The 22,277-nt window shown below is 30.4% G+C and overlaps 1 protein-coding gene across 1 annotated transcript in view; it reads right to left on the reverse strand.

The window, feature by feature from the left end:
• The window catches only part of LOC135961474 (protein split ends), an 80,819-nt gene extending 59,660 nt beyond the window's left edge, over positions 1 to 21,159 (reverse strand). The window contains exons 1-2 of the mRNA XM_065512975.1: positions 21,078 to 21,159; positions 6,165 to 6,224 (exon numbers count right to left, since the gene is read on the reverse strand). Coding sequence (XP_065369047.1) covers positions 6,165 to 6,224; positions 21,078 to 21,138 — 121 coding nt within the window. The 5' untranslated portion in view covers positions 21,139 to 21,159. The remainder of the gene's footprint in view (positions 1 to 6,164; positions 6,225 to 21,077) is intronic.
• Positions 21,160 to 22,277: the final 1,118 nt, after the last annotated feature.

Below are 22,277 nucleotides of genomic sequence, written 5' to 3' on the forward strand. Positions count from 1 at the left end.
TGTACTTTTTTTCCTTTAAATAAACCGGATTCATTTAGTTGAAAATAAAAGCGATCAGTAGTTTAAAAATTGTAACAACTCTTTATTTATTTTTTCAATTAACACAGCAATTTACTAAATAGTCACTCTCTTTTAATACACACACTTTATAATTTACAGGAATACACTGGTAATACAGTTATTCCTGTAAATGCAATTACTATTTATAAACACAGCGCCATCTTCTAGAGTGCTCATGAATAATCTAACGGCAAAAAACTCTCTTTTAATACACACACTTTATAATTTACAGGAATACACTGGTAATACAGTTATTCCTGTAAATGCAATTACTATTTATAAACACAGCGCCATCTTCTAGAATGCTCATGAATAATCTAACGGCAAAAAAACTCGAATGCTCTATAGATTCCACAATGATCACCTATAGCTTTTAAAGCTGCTTCACAGTTAATGCTTTCATACTTATAAACAATGTTAATAACAGCGTGCTATCAACATTGTTGATAAGTAGTATATTCTACTAATTGAAATGTTTATAAACATGATAAATGTTGCAAGCAACCATTACAGACCATTAAATTCAAATTGATAATACAATTTTGAAACAATATAAAAAAATTAAATTTCAGATTAATGTTTTTCATAACTTATTACGGAAACTTTCTCACTTTTGTTAATAAAGGCTTAGGTGTATGTATATATATTCGTATTTTTATACAAATGTCTTTATATTCACATGTATACACCTACAACAATTTTTCAAAAGACGCTGTTTAGGAAAACGTGGCAATTGTCTGTTTGTTTTCCCACAAACTTGACGTGTTAACTACATACTTTTAATTTAAGGACTTTAATTGTCCTTATGACTAAATAATAAAACAGACATGTTAAAATTTTAAACTGTTTAGTAGAAGTGTAGATTGGGAAAGATGATTTTTAGTCTAAAGTATCTACTTAGAAGTAAACAGCCTTAATTGTCTTTCTTAATCCTTCGTTAGAGCTTGGAGTTCAATAAAATAAATTGTTAACTGTGAAAATTTAGTTTTTAATGCAAAAATAATAAGTATTTTTACATATTTAAAAAACAACAATTTAATTATTAGTTTATTCATTTAATTATAACAAATTAATTTTTAATTTTGCATTGTTAGATCAACTTTAGTATTATATACTTTAAATCAAATATCAGAGTCCAAAAAAGGGATTTATAAATCGCCAACGCACTTCTTTTGACTTCATAAATCAAACCATAAAAATGGATTAATATCTCACAAATATTTAAAACAATGAATTTTGTGACGTTTGCACACTAAGCGAACGAAATATAATATTTAATGTCCTTGTTTAAGATCAGTTCACACCAAAAGTTACAAAGTCTTGCATGTTTGAAGAGAAGAGTCAAAGGTTTAAAATATAAGAAGAGAAAAGCTAAAGAAATCCCATATTATTGCTTACTCATTATACTATTGATCACAAAGGGGACCCAATCGTTAAATGGCAATGAGAAGCTTAAAAGGAAGAAAATAAAAAATTGAACACGCTTAATTGTGAAAAATTATCGTCCAATTAAGTCCAACAAAAAGTGTTTTATGAACAATAAATATGTTTTTCGAAATTGACCCATAGTGGGTAAGAATTTATAACGAGATATATACGTCGTTGGAAGGGTCTTTCATTTGACATCCATACTGTTTATGTATATAACTTAGTAATCGAGGTATATGTAGATGAACAAAATCGAGGTAGCCCAATTTTTTCGATTTTAAATAGCAGCCGAACAAGGACAATACCCTTTTCAACAGACAGCCGGACATGGATATATCGTCAACGCTATCTATAACGATACAGAATATAGTATATGAGGAATTTCATTACCAGTGAACCAACTTTTGAAATCTATGTTTTCCGATCGGGATGAAATTTGCACCAAGGTAAATACTATTGGATAGTAATTCAGACACATTTTTCAACAAAATCGGTCAAAAACTTTCTGCGTAGGAGGGGGTCAAAATTTGACAAACTGACGTTTTTTCTGATCCATGTAACTTATTACCTATTGTTCATAGCAAAATGTGTTCTAAATAGATTAGAAAGCAATTTCTTCAATCTTTCGAAATATAAAATATTTGACATTTTTTTTTCCAAAATTAAAAACTTTTTTTACTTTTTTTTCAAAATGTGTCCATTTTTTCAAAAGACTTCGAGTTGGATATCTTTCAAAATAAATTTTTTGTAACTTAAGTCATACAATTTTTGACTTTTTTCAAAATTCAAAATCTTTGTTGACTTTTTTTTTATCAATATGGGCCATTTTGTTAAGAAAGGATGTATATTAAATATTAATAGAAATTTTATATAATAATATAAAATATAAATTTTTAAAGATTTTTCTAAATCAGAGCTTGATGAACTTTCATTTACTTCTGACCAACAAGGCGAATTTATTACAGGTGACTTTAAAAAGCCATCTGATTATTTTTTGCTCGATATGTTTTCTGACTTCTATCTGTTAAAGTTTGCTAACTTGGTTTGTTAATTTAAATATAACATTATTATATTAAAATTTGTTTAAAATTAAAAAGTGAAATAGATAATTATTTAAAGTATTCGCATAAAATTTTAAAAAATATTCGATTTTGTCGAATAATTCGAGACAAAGAAACCGGTTTGTCGAATAACTCGAAAACCGTCCTTTTGTAAAAACCGGTTTAAAAAAACCGGAAAATTGGAAATAAACCGGTTTTTCGAATAATTCGAAAACCGGTTTGGCAACTCTATAAGCACCATAGTAATAGTAATTCTTCTGTGTCAACTAATTTCCTGTTGAAAATATTTAAAAAATCTTTAGGTATAATCGAATCCTTCGATTTTTTATAATTGTAAATAAAAAATTTAAAAATAAAACTGGAAAATATTGAATTTGCTAACTAAATTTAATGTCTAATAGTCTGTAATAAAAAGACACGAACACTTTTGCAAATCGTAAAATCCTCTCTCACGGGCAGGAATATTTAAAATGCTTTGCCATTAGACAGATTTTAGCTCGACCAAGAACCATGGACATAAGAGCAGATTTCATTTTTCAATTGAAAAAACTTTCTACATATAGATAGTAAAGTTTTATGTACAAATAGTCGTAATTTTAAAGGACTTGATTTTTTAAATGGAAACAAAGTTAAAGTCAAATTAATATTCCGATATAAAATTTAGTCCTTATATATGTACGTAAGAGGGGCGTCGACCCCAAACTAGGCCAGTTGAACTGAAAACATTTTAATCGATACATCCGATAGACATATGTTGGTCGTTATTTACTACTAGATTATATCAAAAATTAAATTTTTTCTTTTCCTGAAAATTCTATTGTTTTTAAAAGGCAAAGCAAGTCATACAAATTTTAGAGTTAGTTTTATTTTTTATTTGTATTGAAAACAAAAACAAATTTTTGATATTTATTTTAGTTTTCCATATAAAACATCGCTTGATGCCGGGATTTAGAAAATATGGTACTTTTTTGTTTGTAAATTTCAAATTCTAATATCAAAGAACGAAGATATTCAATGAGGATAATTTTTTTTTTTTGTTTTTAAACTGCTTATGTTGTAATTTTCCAATTCTTTATAAGCATTTGTATAAAATTTCAAACTCCAATATCAAAGAAAGAACTTTATTATCCTTCAATAAATTCACGATACATATGTAGATTAGAGTGACAATCAGTTGTATGGAAAAAAATTTTTGTTAAAATTTTGAAGAGTGCCGGGTGGAATATTGTGACACTAGGCCTAAATGTTAAGTGCTGAAAATTTGAGCCAAATCGGGCAACGATTTCTGGACGCGCATCGAGGTCAAAGTTCAGACATATGCAAAATTTTACTGTTAATATGGAATAAATAGGTGAAACTCGTTAACTTTCTGCATTGTTTTCTAGAAATATGTAGATTTATTTATATTAATGAATATTACATTAAAAAAAAGTTTTGGAAATTAACCCTGTATCTCCTTTGGTTCAAAATGACCCAAAAACTGTATTATCGCCAAAATTAGAGAAAAATGCAAATTTTTCATTTTTTGAAAAAAATTTGCTACTAAATAAATACTTTTGCAATTGAATGCAAAAGAATCGAAATATGTACGTAATTATCGTTGTAATGAGATATAAATGACAAAATTTGATTAAAAAATGTTAAAGTTATTACAAATTCGCCAGACCATTACCGTGTTTCAGACCACTTGAACAAAAAATTTAGAAACAAAATTTAGATATTTCGAGAAAAATTAAAATAAAAGCTCATTTTTACTTAAAATATGTCCATATTTACTTGTATATGAGTTTTTGTCTTCGTAGGATACCGTTAACCTATTCGCAGATATGGCCAAAAAAAATATTTTTTTTTAACGGCTGTTTCAAAACTCCATTTTCAAATTTTTAAAAATTTTGTTAAACAAATTTCAGTTTTTTTCGATCATCACATTGGGGTTTATTGAGATCAAAATAGGGAATAAAAATATGAAAAAATTATGTCAATACCTCTTACAGTTTTTCCGTACCTGCGATTGAAATTTTGCGTTTTCAAGAAAAACTAATTTTTTGTCCATATTTAGGCGAATGAGTCCAATTTCCTTATTGTTATAAATTTTAAGTAAAATCTATTCATAATATTATAGTCCTTGTAATTCTAAATATGTTCTGAAAGTTTTACTAAAATCGGAAAACGATAACCTTTGAATCGTGAAGGTCAAATGCCAAATTTTTCAATATTTGGAATTTCTAATGAAAAGATAGCGAAATGTTACATATTTTTGGGCCGATTTTCATGAAACTTGAGGAAAATATATATTGGGGTCTAGAATTTACAACAACAGTGCAAAAATGAATTTTAACCTTTAAGAGGACTTGGGGTCAAAATGGTTGTGTTTTTCTTGATTTTAAAAGTTGAGAATAATTTGGACCCCAAGTGCTGCTAAGGGTTAATTTCCATTTTTGTGCTGTTATTTTAAATTCTGGACTTTATGTTATATTTTCCTCAAGTTTCATGAAAATCGGCCCAAAAATATGTAACATTTCGCTATCTTTTCATTAGAAATTCCAAATATTGAAAAATTTGACCTTTGACCTTCACGATTCAAAGGTTATCGTTTTCCGATTTTAGTAAAACTTTCAGAACATATTTAAAATTACAAGGACTATAATATTGTGAATAGGTTTTACTTAAAATTTATAACAGTAAGGAAATTGGACTCATTCGCCTAAATATGGACAAAAAATTTGTTTTTCTTAAAAAACGCAAAATTTAAATCGCAGGTACGGAAAAACTGTAAGAGGTATTGACATAATTTTTTCATATTTTTATTCCCTATTTTGATCTCAATAAACCCCAATGTGATGATCGAAAAAATCTGAAATTTGTTTAACAAAATTTTTAAAAATTTGAAAATTGAGTTTTGAAACAGCCGTTAAAAAAAATTATTTTTTTTGGCCATACCTGCGAATAGGTTAACGGTATCCTACGAAGACAAAAACTCACATACAAGTAAATATGGACATATTTTAAGTAAAAATGAGCTTTTATTTTAATTTTTCTCGAAATATCTAAATTTTTTTTCTAAATTTTTTGTTCAAGTGGTCTGAAACACGGTAATGGTCTGGCGAATTTGTAATAACTTTAACATTTTTTAATCAAATTTTGTCACTTATATCTCATTACAACGATAATTACGTACATATTTCGATTCTTTTGCATTCAATTGCAAAAGTATTTATTTAGTAGCAAATTTTTTTCAAAAACTGAAAAATTTGCATTTTTCTCTAATTTTGGCGATAATACAGTTTTTGGGTCATTTTGAACCAAAGGAGATACAGGGTTAATTTCCAAAACTTTTTTTTAATGTAATATTCATTAATATAAATAAATCTACATATTTCTAGAAAACAATGCAGAAAGCTAACGAGTTTCACCTATTTATTCCATATTAACAGTACAATTTTGCATATATCTGAACTTTGACCTCGATGCGCGTCCAGAAATCGTTGCCCGATTTGGCTCAAATTTTCAGCACTTAACATTTAGGCCTAGTGTCACAATATTCCACCCGGCACTCTTTGAAATCTAAAAAAAAAAATCGGCTGTCACTCTAATGTAGATCTTAGTTTAACTTACCATCTGGATCACGCCTTCGGCGGCCATTAGTATTAGCTATTTGACCATTCATGGGTAAAACTGAAATTAAAACAATAACGAAACAGGTTTTTAATTTCAACAAAGAATTAAATTATTTTTAAATAAAATGATATACTTTATTAATAAACAAAGAGAAAGTAAAAACCAATTTATAAAAAAATCAATAAACTACATGCATGCATGACCAAAAAAAAACACATAATATAAAACTATTTTATAAGTCTGTACAAATATTTATTAGAGTCCCTTACAATTACTTTTTTCTACTTTATATCAACAATTTTTTTTTAGTTTTAGTTTATTTTTTTCGTTTTTTGACCAATAAACGTGTAATATGTTAGAAAGCCGGCTAACAACTAAATCAAAAATTAAGTTCATAGAACCTTTTAAAAAACCACGTCTATATGTAAAAGTTAAGTTATATGTTTGTATATATTTTTATAATGGGGCAAATATGTGTACATATGTATTGTGTTGTTGTTATAAAGAAAAATGGTCAACAATCAACCATGCAGCCAATAACAAAAAATACAGGACCAATATACATACATAGTTAAACCTACAAACATCCAACTCACAGTTAATGTTACTGTTATCAACTCCATCGAACTAGAAAATATAACAGCCAAATAGTTGGAAAGTTTTCGTGGAACATACATATATATGTAGTTGCTGGTGGTAGTAATGGTCAAATAATGAAGTTTCCAATTAACTGATATTTGTTGGTTTTAGTTAACATGTTGATGCATGCACGAGTGTATGTTTGTATGTTATAATCTGAGGATATTCCCAGCAGTTCTAGGAGACTGTCCCGAACTGGTGATTTTACATATCATTTAGGGTGACAACTAGTTACATAACTAGCTACGTAATGAGTTATTTCAAAATGTGCAGCTCTCTTTTAAATTACAATGAGACTATCTGATAGCTGGTCCAAAGTAGTCTACGCATTGGATAAATCTAGTTTGTACGAATTACTCACAAAAAAGTGCAGTACGAATTATACGTTTAAATTTAATACACTCTAGACTATTTAGAGACACTTAAATGACAATTGACTTTACGCTAGATTACCTGGGATGTATAAAGTAACCAATTGAATTCTCTATGCACTACAAAAAGCAAATGATCCAAAATATATTAATTGGAGTCAGATAAGTGATCAGACATTCGTGAAATTTCTTGTCTATAAGGGAGACATTGACTACTTTCTTAACTGCTGGATTAATAATATTTATACCCTACAATCAAACACCCTTTTATATTTCTTGTTAATCTTTTTTTTCTTGGATAAAAATAAAATACTACTTATTAGTTATATTTGAAAAATTCATTGAAAAATTAACTAAGAAGTAAATGTGTATAAAAATAAACAGTTGTTTTTTGTGGAACAAAAATACAAAGAAAACAAGTAAAAAAGTATGGTCGGTCAAGCCCGACCACATGATACCCTACACTGAGAAGATGATTATTAAATTTTATTTGAATACCAAAAAGTTTAACCCCCTGTCTATACTTGACAACTATTTATCATAACAATTAATGACTTTTGTTGTCAAGACAAAGTTGTCTGAGCAAAAGCACTAACAATTTTGTCATAACGAAGCAATAATACTAATAAATGGAGACTATACCTAATAATTTTATATCTTGACAACCATTTTGTTTATCAGGTATAGATTGGGGGTAAGAGATTTATGCTAGTTTTTTTTATAATAAACTTATTTTTCCGATTCAGCCAGTTGTCAGATTTGACAAAAATCGCTTGACAAAAATCTACTCTAGGTGACTTCATTATTTGGTGACAAAAAATTGAGGTAAGAAAACTATATTTGGCTGTGCCGTATCTTATATACTCTTCACTAAATTTTCAATATTTTTTGTTAATTTTTTTTTTTAAATTTTTATATACACCAAAAAAAATAATTAATTTAAAAAAAAATTTGGTGAAAAAATATTTATTTGACCCATTCATTGTAAGTCTAACTATAGGAGGTTTTTCATACTTTTTACATATTTTTATTTCCTATTATGTGCTCAATAAATCCCAATGTGATGATCAAAAAATTTGTTTAACAAAATTTTTAAAAATTAGAAATTGGAGTTTTGAAACTGCCTTTAAAAAAATTCAAAATTCGCAATTTTATTTTTTTGGAGCCTCTAATTATGGTTTTTAATTTCTCGACCTTTTTTGATTCCACGGAATCGGGAAATTTTTTTCTAATGATACTGTAAATTAGGAATATTATAGCCAAATCTTTATACAAGATGGTGCAAAAGTAATCCTCCTATCAGAAGATGCTATAAATTTTGCGATTGGCCCCTAATGTCAGTTCTGTTTTGACATTTGTGTAGTAAATACATGCGAAATACACGTTAATAAACAATGTTACGCTACACTGCTCCAGAACGTGGAATATTGCTGACTATTTATTTGACCAATAATCGGTAGGTGATTAATCAAAAATAATCATGAATGATGAGGCCCATTTCCATCTTATCGGGTACATAAATAAGCAAAATTTACGCTTCTAGGGCACTGAAAATCCGCGTGTAACCCACGAAGAGCCATTACACCCGCTCAAAGTCACTGTATAGTGTGCTGTTTTGGCTGGAGGAGTCATCGGACCTTTTTTCTTCGAAGACGTCGCGGGCCAAACGGTTAGTGTGAATGGTGAGCGCTACAGAGCAATGATCAACGAGTTCTTTTTGCCGCAACTTGATAAATTGGGATTGGAAAACATGTGGTTCCAAGAGGACGGTGCAACGTTTCGGCGATTTGCACTGGCCAGCAAGATCGCCTGATTTGACCGCTCCAGACTTCTTTTTGTGGGGCTTTTTGAAGTCGCGGGTTTATGTCAACAAGCCTCAGACTCTTGCAGCTCTTAAAGACAATATCCGTCAAGAATGTGAGGACCTATCGCCGGAAGTTTTGGCTAAAGTGATGGAAAATGGCTTAAAAAGGGCTCAAATGACAATAAACTGTGGCGGTGGCCATTTACATGACATCATATTCTCGACTTGATGTAAAAAAAAACTAAAAGACCAAATAAAAATAATCCACAAGAAGAATCACAGTTTTTCATTATTTTTTTTAATTACAGACAAAAAAACATCGGAAGTTTACTTTTGCGCCACCTTGTATATATAATTCTTCTGTACGTGTGTTAGTAACTGAACTCCTCCTTAACGACTGGGCCGATTTTGATGAAATTTGTTGTGTGTGTTTGAGTGGGTCCCTGGATGGTTTAAATTAACAATTGACCTCTATATAAGTACAATGAGCATGGCACCTCCCATACGAAGTAAAAATTTATTATTGCATATCTGGAGTACTATTATAGAAGAAGTCTTAAAACTTAGTGTGAGCTATGGCAGAACAACGTTTGCCGGGACAGCTAGTTTCATATAAAAACTTAGTGTTAGAATTATTAAATATCAGATCTTCGAATTAATTAATAAAATTTGAGCTTAATTCACTAAAATCTTAATCCGTAATTAAAAAATGTCAGCCTTTCATTCCATAAAACCCTTCCTAATATTTAATTTTTTAGATTCATTCCAGTTAGTTAATTAATAACAGAATTTATTCAAACATTGAATGATTAAATTTTTGTTAAATCAAATCATTTCCAAAATTAATTGAAAAAATTGTCTTTGTACTAGATTTTAATTGAAGAAAAATTTAATCATTTAATAAATTTTTGAAGCTATTTTGTTATGGATTTGAAGAAGAAATTTAAAGAAATTAGAATGATTCTTTTTAAAATTTCATACGAAAAATAATAACAGATAAATAATAATAATAAGCGGTCTATTATTGCCAAGATATAAGCAAAAAACTTTTCACTGTATTTGTTGAAAAAAGCAGTGTTCTAACTTGTTTTCTATGTATTTTTGTTAGTTTTTAATTCCCGGGATTTTTAGTCGGGAAGTGGAAAATTTACATAATTCCCGGGAAATTTGTACCGGGAATTCCCGGGAAAAAAACCATAACTCTAATGCACATATTCAATGAAAAAAGTAAATAATAAAATAACACTTTTGGAGGTTGTTGTATAAAAAACTTATTTCTAATCGGAAATTTGATTGATCTCAAATCAAGCCATCTTTCTGTTTAAACGCTAATTTATAAATCTATAAATGATTTAAGATTTTTAGAATAGATTTTTGATCAGAATTATATGTGATTCCTAATTAAATTCAATTACAAATATTTTATCGATTTAAGATTTTTTAAAATTTTTTGTATTAAAAATCGATTATTGGTCTGAATTGTTGTACATATAGGTAATCACATACCGAGCTCCTTTTCTCGATTAAAAGTTAATTTTCAGTTATTGAGTTTTTCATATTAAAAATTTTGATCACTCAAAATTTGAGTGATCACTAGGGTGGCCTTATTTTAAACTTTTTCGATATTCGAATGTCCCAAGGTTTAAAATTGTACTCCGTCATCTAAAATAAATGCTGACAAGCATTTTTGGATACTGTTTAGAGATTGAGTATTTTATGTTTCGAGTTTTGGGTCAAAGAAGTAACATTTTCAAAAAAAAAAAATTGAAATTATAAGTTAAATTTTTTTTATTTTTAATTTCCCAGGGGAAAAATATTTTTTTTTATATTTATAAATATAAAAACCATATTTTTCAATTTCAACTCATATTAACAATGTTTAAGCCATAGATAAGTTCACATATATCGGAAACTCTTCTGTAAAAGACCTAACTCAGTTGTCAAAAACATAAGTGGTGATAATGTTTAAAAAAAACTATATGAAAACAAAAACAGCACTAATATGTCCGATTTTTTTAGTAATTTTTTTTAATTTCCGCTCTATCTTTCTTATGGTTCTAGCCATTAGTTTATACTTTTTTATATCACTTAATATTTATATTAATATTTACAAATAATATTTATTTAAGTTATGTTTTAAATAAATATAGAAATATAGCAGCTCAATATTAAGTAGATAAGTATATTAATTATGTTAATTATGTTGATTTTAGGCTTAATTTATTTATTTATTTGTATATTGTTAATTTACTTATGTCTATAAATATTTTTTTTTACATACATATAATAAAATGTTGATAAATACAATACATTTTCATGCAGCTAATAAACTTAATTTCTTTAGCTTCTTAACAAAGTTACTTTACTCTAGATAAATTAAAAATTAGACAAACATAAGATAATTTATCAAATAAAAGTTATGACAGTGATAGCTCATGGCTGATGTGTTAGTAGGGTTCTAGTCATTGCTCCTTTAACAACAATAAAAATCAATTAACCTGTAATTTTTGACAGTTTTATTATGTTTATAGTATGGTTGTAAGTATATGTGAATATATTTAACATAATTCCCAAGTCAATGACATATGAGGGATGTTCAAGGATTTAATATTGATTAGAATCAAATGTGTTAGTTTTCTGAGCACAATGATAGCAATTCAATAAATTTCCCTTTTTATACAATGGAATTGTTAGTCATTTCAAAAAAAAAGTGAAAAATACTTTTTTTAGATTTATTATTAAAATTATACTTTTTAACACATTTGGACTAGTAAAGTGATATGTATTCCTTTAATTAGTCACGGGACTTGTATGTCTTCAACAATTTGCACTAAGTTCCTGAGTATTACATCACTTTGACGTATGAGCGTACAATTAGTATTCAATTAATAATATTCATACGCCTAAGTACATGAGAGGAAAATCAAAAGTTTTGGAGAATTGCTTTGAAACTTACAAGAGTTTTTTCATTAATTTGATATCTGTACTAACAGTTTCACTTTATGAGGGAAAGTTATATAGAGGTTTGTTTTTAAAAATTTTATAAACTTTTGAACACTTTTGCGAAATTTTAAAATTGTTTTCTTAATTTTTTTTTAATAACAGATGTGAAAATATCGTAAAATATCTGTAAAAAATAATCGTAATGGAAAACATTTAAAATTTAAATTATTATATTTCTACTTCATCGGGCATAAAATAGCTTTTGACTTACTTACTTTTTCTAATTTTGTCAAATTTCAAAAATCGAAAATCGTGAACTAAATCGCGAGTTTTTCAAAATTAGACAAATTAAATATGGAAATGTAAAAATGGCTCCATAGGATGTATGTGTGCCAAATTAAAAAAACCGGATGATCCACTTTCAAATACTGCAATTTTTCATAAATCTTTTATAGAAATAATGACATACTTTCTAACATGAACACGTATGAGTGTTCAATTATATTCTAAATTATTTAATAATACTCATACGCCAAAGAGTATCTAAACAGAAATTAAAGTACACATATTATTTTTAATAAATAATTATGTTTAAACATTTATCCCCCATTAACACGAAGTCTGGTTATGCGTTAACTAATAGTTATACTGTCGATTAAAAAATTTTTTATTTCTCACAAAATTAAATGTATAAAACTTAAAAATTATACCAAAATATTCGAAATTGGTTTAAAATGTCAAAAAAGATTTTGACAAAAATTGCTACAAAAACTCTGACATAGACTAATGAATTAGGGGTCCTAATTTTTAATCGGAATAAAAGCAATAAATTCTTTTGTTTTATAAAAAAAAAAAAACTAAAAATTCCGACCATTTTAAATGTTTAAAACATGGTTCAAATTTGATTGTTATTATTTTCTCTAAATATGAATATACTTGCAAGGATTATGTTAGCCACCTTAATAATTCCATTAAGAATGGCTGAAAAATTGTAGTTGTGAAGTGAAAACAATTTGGTTATTTCAACCGTAAAGCTTCTTTACCAACAGACTATCTGTTGATAGAACCAAGAAATTGTTGCATATAATGGAAACATTCAATCGGCAACGAATTTGGCCATCACAACGAATCTGAATATTGTAACTTTAAGAAGAAAACTTATAAAGAAATTCCCGACAAAAATTTACCGAAAATTTCCAACAAAATATTCCCGCAGAAGTTTAACAATGAGTAACACTATTTGATTATAAACAAATAAGAGAGCTATATTCGGCTGTACCTTCACATGCCCTTCACCAAATACTTGAAAATAAAAATTTTAAATATTTTTTTTAAAAAAAAAAAAACAATTTTTGTTAATATTTTAATTTTATGGCAAAAAAAAAATTATTGAATTTTTTTAATTTAAAATTTTTTTTTTGTTTTATTAGTGAAACAAAATTTAAGTCAAAAATTATTTTTTTTTTGTGAAAAAAAAATTCCGGTAAAATCATACTTTTCCCGATTTTGACCCTTTGTATATCCCAAAGGTCTTTGAAATATCTATCATTTGAAATCCATATTGTCTATATTAATGACATAGTAATCCAGATATACATCAAAAATGGGTCAAAAATCGAGGTTGTCCAGGTTTTTCCCCTTTATCTAGCCATTTGTGGACCAATTTTCTCGATTTTAAATAGCAACCGAGCCGGGTCTATATGCAAATTATTTAGGGCTACGGAAAGTTGATTTCAACATACAGACGGACAGACGGACATGGCTATATCGACTCCGCTATCTATAACAATCCAGAACATATATACTTTGTGGGGTCGCAAATGAAAAATGTAGAAATTAGAAACGGAATGACAAAATTATATATACCCTCGAATGGCTCATAAAATATAAAGTTAGCGCGAACTTCGCCTCGCCCCCTCGCAATTCAGTGGTGAAGGTTAATTTGCGTCACCCTCACCATGCTCAATATGTACAACGGTGACGTCGGCGTCCTCCTGGTCAGAATTCAGGAGGGCGTCCTCGTCCACCGCCTCGTCCATCCGTTCAAAGAAGGTACCAAGCATTTCGGAGACCGAGTTGGTATCTTCAGTGTCGATTGGACCAGCGGCGTCATTGCATTCCATGCCCTCTTCCGAGGCCATACTTCAAACAACGATGCGACGGCAGTCTTGAGTAGCAACGCTGAGCGTTCATCCACACAAGACATGAGTTTAACGTGACCCTGGTACCAACAAGCATCATCGCATTGAGGAGGAGTGCCTGGGTTCTCTTTGAGAACTTTCCAGAACACCCCTTGTTGTCTTTGACAATCTCGCTAAAGGACTTAGCTATAGATCGTTGTGCCGCTTTAGGCCTTTTCGGTCCCGGTTGCTGGCTCTTGGTTGGCGCATCCTCCTCTGAACGTTGCCGTTTAGGCACCGCTGATGACTCAGCAGAAGGAGGGGCGGTCTTGAGACCAACAATGTGAGCATTCGCCCACGATAGTGAAGCCTGTTGCTCCTTTGTAAGGTCCTCGGCTTTTTTAGAGCCGAGAGCCTCAATGAAGCGAATGGCGGAACGCCTGGTGATAGCAGCCCTTCTGGCAGGATTTTTAAGCCTGAGACTATTATCAGAGCCGGAGTTGGCAGGGGGTGGTGCGGCTTCAGGGCAGGAGGTCGCTTCCCCCCAGAGGCACCCGAGACATGGGTTTTAACCGCCTTGACGTTTAGGGCTTTAGCAGCTTTGGAGGTACTTGGAGAGAAATCCAGGGGTACCTCGCCGCTTATGACACTACCACCAATTGCTTTTTGTTTTTTACATTCAGCCAACCTGGGTGTACCAGATTGACCTCCTGCGACACCAGTAGCATACAGACTAGTCTGGCCCGGTGTAATCACCTGACTAGCCTGGGTCACAGTAGCATTCGACTCGCCACAGCCCGTTACCATCGCTGTGGGAGTAGGGTCCCCGGAGATTATGAAGCCCCCGACCGGGTACATGGGACATGATTCTCTACCTTCCATGGCGTCCTTACGGACAAGTAAAGGTGCATTTTATACCTGCTGCCAGGTGTTGAATAACTGCCGCCCCATTGGGGATAACAGACGCAGACCATCAGCCTCCCAATATGGGAAACAGACGCTGATGGATTTCGAACGGACAATTTAAGAGCCCTTTCGGACCAGCCGGACAATAACCAACAAAGCCACCCCTCTCAATGAGGGGAAAATGGCTTGTTGGAACATCTGATAGCCGCCCCAAAGGAGAACAGACGCTATCAGACAGGGGGGAGGGTAATTCTTAGTGTCATGCTCACCGCGTGCCCTTCTGGAATGGGAGACCCTACCGGAGACAGCCAACTCAAGTTAAACTGTCCCCTCCAGAGGATTACACTAAGAACTTTCTATTGTTTGATTTGTAGAGCCATTAAGGAATAATAATTTCAAAATTTCATACAAATTTTCTTCCGCGAAAACCTTCTCCTCGAAAATACGAACAACTGACAAAAAATTTTACAGAAATCGGTCCTGCCGTTATCATTTTATGAATTACTATACATTTTTTACATCATTTTTATATGTATTATAGATTTGTATTTTCAGAGTATTTCAATAATTGTTAAATATGGAATCAATATTTTAACAACTCTTGAGAATTCTATAAATTGTTTTGCGTACAGGGCGAAAAACCAAATTTTAAAAATAATTTAAATTGAATACTAAAATTTTTTTGATTTTTCAATGAAACTGGGGCGTATGAGTGTTTAATGATAATAGTAATTATTAAATAAAAATCATACGCCTAAAAGTATCCTAAGAAATGATGAAGAAAAACAGAGTACATATTTATTTATTATTGAACTAAATTTAATGGGAAAAACTTATAATTTGTACCAAAAAAGCCTAAATTTGTTTAAACTATCAAAAAATCATTCTAAAATAAAAAATCCATTGATTTGTTTGTAAAGCTTAGATTTTGACAAAAATTTCTACAAAAATTCTGACATAGACAAATGAGTGCTAATGATTGATAATTAAAGAATAACAAACTCAACACAACTTAACAAAAAAATCTAAATAAATCAACAACCAAGAAAATACTTAAGTATTTGTATTTTCAGAAAAAGAAAACTTTCTCCTTATTATGATTTCTGACAAATTGTGACATATTTAGCAATAAATCAAACATACACCAATATGAATGTTAAATTCTCAACCTACCCTGTTCTTTTTCCAACTAATCATTGCTAAATAACTTTGTAAAAAAACTAAAATACAAAAATCACTTGTTGCGGTATAAACAAAAAAAAAAGATTTCATCATATATAAATTCCCTGGAACATGTTACAACGTGTTAAGCCACATAAAAAATTCATCATATAAATAACTGTAGACACCTTTAATTAGCAACAAAACTAAGGTATTTAGTTTTTTCCCTTCCATGCCTTTATATAAACTCCAATACAGCAAATTCCAATTCCAAAAAAAAACAAGTAAGAAAGTATGGTCGGTCAAGCCCGACCATATAATACCCTACACTAAGTAAAAGAGCAAAAAAAATTTTTCTTTTAAAATTTCAATAATTTATATTTTTGAGTGATTTTCGGAAGTGGGGTTATATGGGGGCTATGATCAATTATGGACCGATCACCATGAAATTAGGTCATGTGATTTATGTCTATATTAAAGTTAACTATGTTGAATTTTGTTTGTTTACCAACATTTTTAAGCGATTTATGCACGTTAAAGTGATTTTCGGAAGCGGGTCTATATGGGAGCTATGACTAATTATGGACCGATCGTAACAAAATTTGGTGACATGAATTTTGTGTATATAAAACTTATTTGGAGCGGAATTTGTGGAGATACATATATAAAGTAAACATTTATGACCGATAAAGTCCAATTTCGGAAGGACATTCGTATGGGGGCTATGTGAAATAGTGGACCGATTTCAGCCAGTTTCAATAGGCTTGGTCCTTGAGCCGAAAAAATAATATGTACCAAATTTGATCGAAATATCTTCAAAATTGCGACCTGTACTCTGCGCACAAGGTTTACATGGCCAGCCAGCCAGCTAGCCAGCCAGCCAGCCAACCAGACGGACGGACGGACGGACGGACGGACGGACGGACATCGCTTAATCGACTCAGAAAGTGATTCTAAGTCGATCGGTATACTTTAAGGTGGGTGTTAGACTAATATTTTTGGGCGTTACAAACATCTGCACAAACGCATAATACCCTCCCCACTATGGTGGTGTAGGGTATAAACACGCAATACACGCATTTTTTCTGCATACCAACATATTTCAGTTTGTATTAATGTCACTGGGTTACAGAAAAAGCCCAACGGGGGAATTAATTTTCATTGAAAAAAAAATCAACTTTTCTACAATATAAAAGAGCTCAACTATTTCCTTTGCATGTTAACGAAACATAAAACTAACAAAACACTTTGCAGATTAAATTGACAATTAAGCAGGAGAAAAAAGAAACTATGTTTGTAGTGTTTGGAATTCACATTTAATAACGAAGACAATTATGTTTTTTTTGCAACTTTGTTGGCATTTTTATGTTCTATGAGACATTAAATTTAAGAGACACTAAAAGGATTCAATTCCCTTAGAGGTTTTGCTTGGCCAAGGCAATTAGTCAATGGTATGTTTAGTACTTTATAGTTTTATTTCTTGGTTGTGGTGCCTTAAATTTATTTAGTTCAATAATCAATTATGATAGAAGTACTCAAGGTTATTGTAATAATAAAATGAAGTACACCATTTTATCTTAAGTTGAGGCATTTACACCATCTAAGTTAGTATCTAAGCAAAATAATTTAAACTACAAAAATGTTCCTCAGCTCACTTAGAAAGTAAAACCTTTTGCTTCCACCATATGCAGAGCATAACCTTAGCGCCATGGATATATAAATGGTTTTACGGGCTTCACGTACGATCTCTTACGCATTGTGTTATTGTAATTGATGCATTTTTTATCGCAAGTAATGATTCGGTGAAAAAATTATCTTCTTTTATAGCGATCAAGCTGCATTTCGCACATGCAAAATCGTTTTTCAAGGTCTCTCAGCTTCAATTCGTATGGTACCCAATTTCCAAGTAGCTCCCAATGATTTTTCAAGCTTTTGTTGAGTTTGACAACAATTTTCATGGAGTAATGCCTCCAATTCTTGTTCTTAAAAACTTTTTTGGCTGGCCTGGGCGATATTTGTATTCCGTATCAAAATCACCACTTCTGAGCAGAACAAACGATCTCTCGCACGTTGAAACCGCTGAAGCATATTCACCATTAGATTCGGTGAGCAATCGGTGTGCTTCAGCCATGAGTGGCAAGGGTATATATAAGTTTGTCATTCCATTTGTAATTTCTACATTTTTCATTTGCGACCCCTAAAAGTATATATATTCCGGATCGATGTCCGTCTGTCCGTCTATCCGTCTGTATGTTGAAATCAACTTTCCGTAGCCCCCAAATAACTTACATACTTCATTCATACATCAAAATATCCTGCTCGCTTTCTATTTAAAATCGACAAAATCGGCCCACAAATGGCTGGGATATAAGGAATAAACCGGGACAAACTCGATTTTTGGCCCATTTTTTAAAAGTCCATTGCAACGATGTATATAAGGCTATAGTAAGTTGAACCCACAATGGGTCAAAATCGGGAAAAATATTTTTAACCCGAATTTTTTTTTATCAAAAAAATTTAAAAAAAATAAAAAAAAAAATTGGTTTGAAAAAAAAATTTCAAAAAATAATTAAATTTTGATTATCTAAAAATATTTTAAATTACAATTTAGTTAAGGGTATATAAGTTTCGTCACAGCCGAATATAGCTCTCTTACTTGTTCAAATTAAAGAAGTAAAAGAAAAAAGAAGTTATTAAAAACATAAACCGCATTCAAACGATACGCCATCTATAGTAAATCCCGATTATTCATAATGGAGCGCCTTACGAAAGACCTACGCGTTACAATTGTGAAAACTTATTACATAAAATTGGAAAGTTTTTCCGAGACCGCTTGCAAACTTTCAGTCGAGAAAGAACACCTAATGTGTCAACCATTCGAAGAGCGGTCAAAAAATTCGAAGATTTTAGGTCGATTATGGATAGTGCATCAATCGGTTCAGTCTCTTGAATAAATTCACAACAACTTCAAATTTCACAAATCACTACGCAACGAATTTTGACAAAAGACCTCCAGCTTCATACATACAAAACTCAGCTTACTTAGAAGCTCAAACCAGCAGACTCTGGAAAACGTCGGCAATTCGTGCAATGAGTAATTGATTAATGTGATAATGTCAATTCCAATATTTAGTAAAAAAATCATCTTCACCGATGAAGCGCATTTCCATGTGAATGGCTTCGTGAATACACAAAATTGTCGAATTTGGCACTCAGCAAATCCTCATGCAATCTATGAGAAGCAAATACATTCACAACGAGTAACTGTCCGGTGTAGATTTTAGCTAGGAGGCGTGATTGGGTCTTCCTTTTTTCAAGATGATGCCGAAATTGAAGTTACTGTGAACGGCATTAGTTACAGGAACATGATAACGGAGTTCCTGTGGCCTCAACTAGACGGCATGGACCGTGACGAAACGTGGATTTAGCAAGACCGCGCTACCTGCCATACTTTACATATAACAGTTGATTTATTGCAGCAACGATTTCCAGAACAAATTATATCAAGAAAATCTGATTCAACTGGCCTCCTAGATTATACGATTTAAAGCCGTGCAATTTACAATCAAAAAAAATACATGTTTTTATTTTAAAATAAAAAAGTAAATTCTTACTGAGACACCCTTCATAAAATTTCTATTGAAAATTGTTGATATTCAAACAATTTCTATAGAAAATTGTGGCGATTTTGAACCGATACAATTTTCTACCTAAACTGTATAGTGATTCTAGAAAAATCAATAAACTTCTTTGTAATTTATTCTCACTTAGTTATTGAACAAATTTTTTTTCATCGGAAAAAGCTTATAGAGAATGTGTTAATCCCAACACCAGAATTTCCAATTATATTTCAGAAATTTCTAATTATATTAAAGATTTTTCCAATTGAATTTCAGATATTTTTAATTATATTTAAGAATTTTCTACTTGTATTTCAGAATAAATTGGAAAAGTTTGAAATGCAAATCGAAAATTCTAAAATATAATTGGAAATTTCTGGAATACAATTGGAAATAGTGTAGAATTTTTTATTCTAGAGCGAATCTAGAGAAACTATACAATTTCTATTAAAAATTTCGTAATTCTAGAAAAGCGATCAAATTTTTATTGAAACGTTGTCCTGTCCAAGTTAAAAAATGCGTGTGTTCGATTTGGGAATTTGTGGGTTTTAAAAGGGTAAAAATAGTTATAAAGAAAAAAAAACGTATTATTGAATAATAATTTTTATTCATATAGGACATAGAATAAAATATATATAGAAGCGCTAATGAGAGACAAAGAACCTAAGTTTGTTGTCAAAAACCTAAGTCTTGCAAGAACAGAATACATGTAAATCAACGTACACATTTTGAGTTTTTATACAAGTAATCGAATTTTTGGTCAGAAATATGAGTGATCACAGATCGAGTTCCTTTTCTTGATTAAACGCTTATTGGCCGAGTTATTAGCGAATTTAGATACTTTGAGTTGATTGATCACAGACCGATGTATTTTGCAGATGTATTTTATAAGTGGGCGTATTATTGGATGTGGACAATTTTTATTTATGTAAAAATGTTTGCGAACTATGTATTGCGAACCATAAAAAAATTAGTTAAATCGGTCCAGGCGTCCTGTGATTTTAGATATATCGAAAGAAAAATTGGCGTGGTCAATTTTTCTTTCAGTCAAAACTTTAATTGGATTGCTATGATCATTTAAACAAAAAATTAGCCAAATCGATGTAGCCGTTTTCCAATTTTAGATAAAAAAAATGGGCGTAAAAGTGGGCGTGATAAATTTTTCAGTCCGTAAAAACCAACGAACGATATTTGATTTTTATTTACATAGATTGTAGCGATTGTAGAAAAATTAATAAATATTCTTTAGAAAATTCTAGAAATTCCAGAGAAGCGATACATTTTTTTGAGAAAAATTTCCTAAAATTATTAAGAAAATTAAAACTTATAAACAACAATGAACTTACCCTTTGGTGGTGATGAATGATAATATAAACCTTGAAATCTGCGCCTACGTTTTGGTGGCATGATGAATTTGTTTCCTTTGTCCTTTTTGTTTGTTTTGTTTATTTTCTGTTAATTATTATATTTTAATAACAAAATAAATAGACATTATTGACCGCTGTTAAACCAACTCATAGGAAAATCCATATAAAAATTAAAATTTCCTTTATAATTTTCACAATATTTAATGTAATTTTCTTTATATTTTTTATAGTTTACACTGGCTGTTGCCTGTTTGTTTTTGTGTTTAAATTAAATCGTGCCTTAGTATAATTTATCACTTTTTTGTAAAAAAAAAAAACACAACTCACTCATTCATTTGCAAAACACATTATAATTTCAATTATTTATAAATTGTTGTTGTTTATTTTAGAATTGATTATATTTTATTAAAAATTTATAGACGTACGGGGATTGTACAGTACAACTATGATATATAATGTATATAATTATGTTCAAATGGTCACTCGAATACACAAAACACTGCTAATATTTCACAATAAAATTGCATACAAATTCACAACCTAAACTGCAAACGGAAACAAGAGAGAGTGAGAGAGAGAGCAAGAATGAAAGAAAAACAGGAAATAATTTATATTTAACATTAACTGTTTTAACACGTTTTATTAGGAATTTCCTTCCTCTAATGGTCACTTTGCTGTCAATTTTGCTTAGTTCTTTTAATTTAATATTCTTTCTATTGTATTTGCTGTTGCTGATTTCCTCGAACTGTAGGCGTTGAGAGTTTATAACAAAGTGTCATTTGCATTGAAATTTTCATTATTAACTTCCGTTTAGTTCGAAAACTAAAACACTGAATATTCCATTCATTGATATTCGAAACTATAAAAAACACACTGCTGACACACTCATCGTTTACACAGCAGAGTGCTGGCATTGGCGCTGGTCATTTATCTTCGAAAATGTGTCCTCAGTACTCGTTCATAAAAAAGGACAATTGTAGAAAAAACGGAAAAACACAAAATAAAAATCATGATAGTAAAAACTCTCATTGAAAGAGTATCTCTCTAGCTGTGTCAATATATGTGAGTAGGTGTATCATTTTAATATTCGTATGCTCTTTTTAACTTACTGTGTTCGTTTCAATATATTGTTCGTGTTTTTGATTTCGTAGTTTTATTTTTTTTCGTTATGTTTTTAGT

Source organism: Calliphora vicina, chromosome 5 (assembly GCF_958450345.1).
Source record: "Calliphora vicina chromosome 5, idCalVici1.1, whole genome shotgun sequence".
Lineage (NCBI taxonomy): Eukaryota > Metazoa > Arthropoda > Insecta > Diptera > Calliphoridae > Calliphora > Calliphora vicina.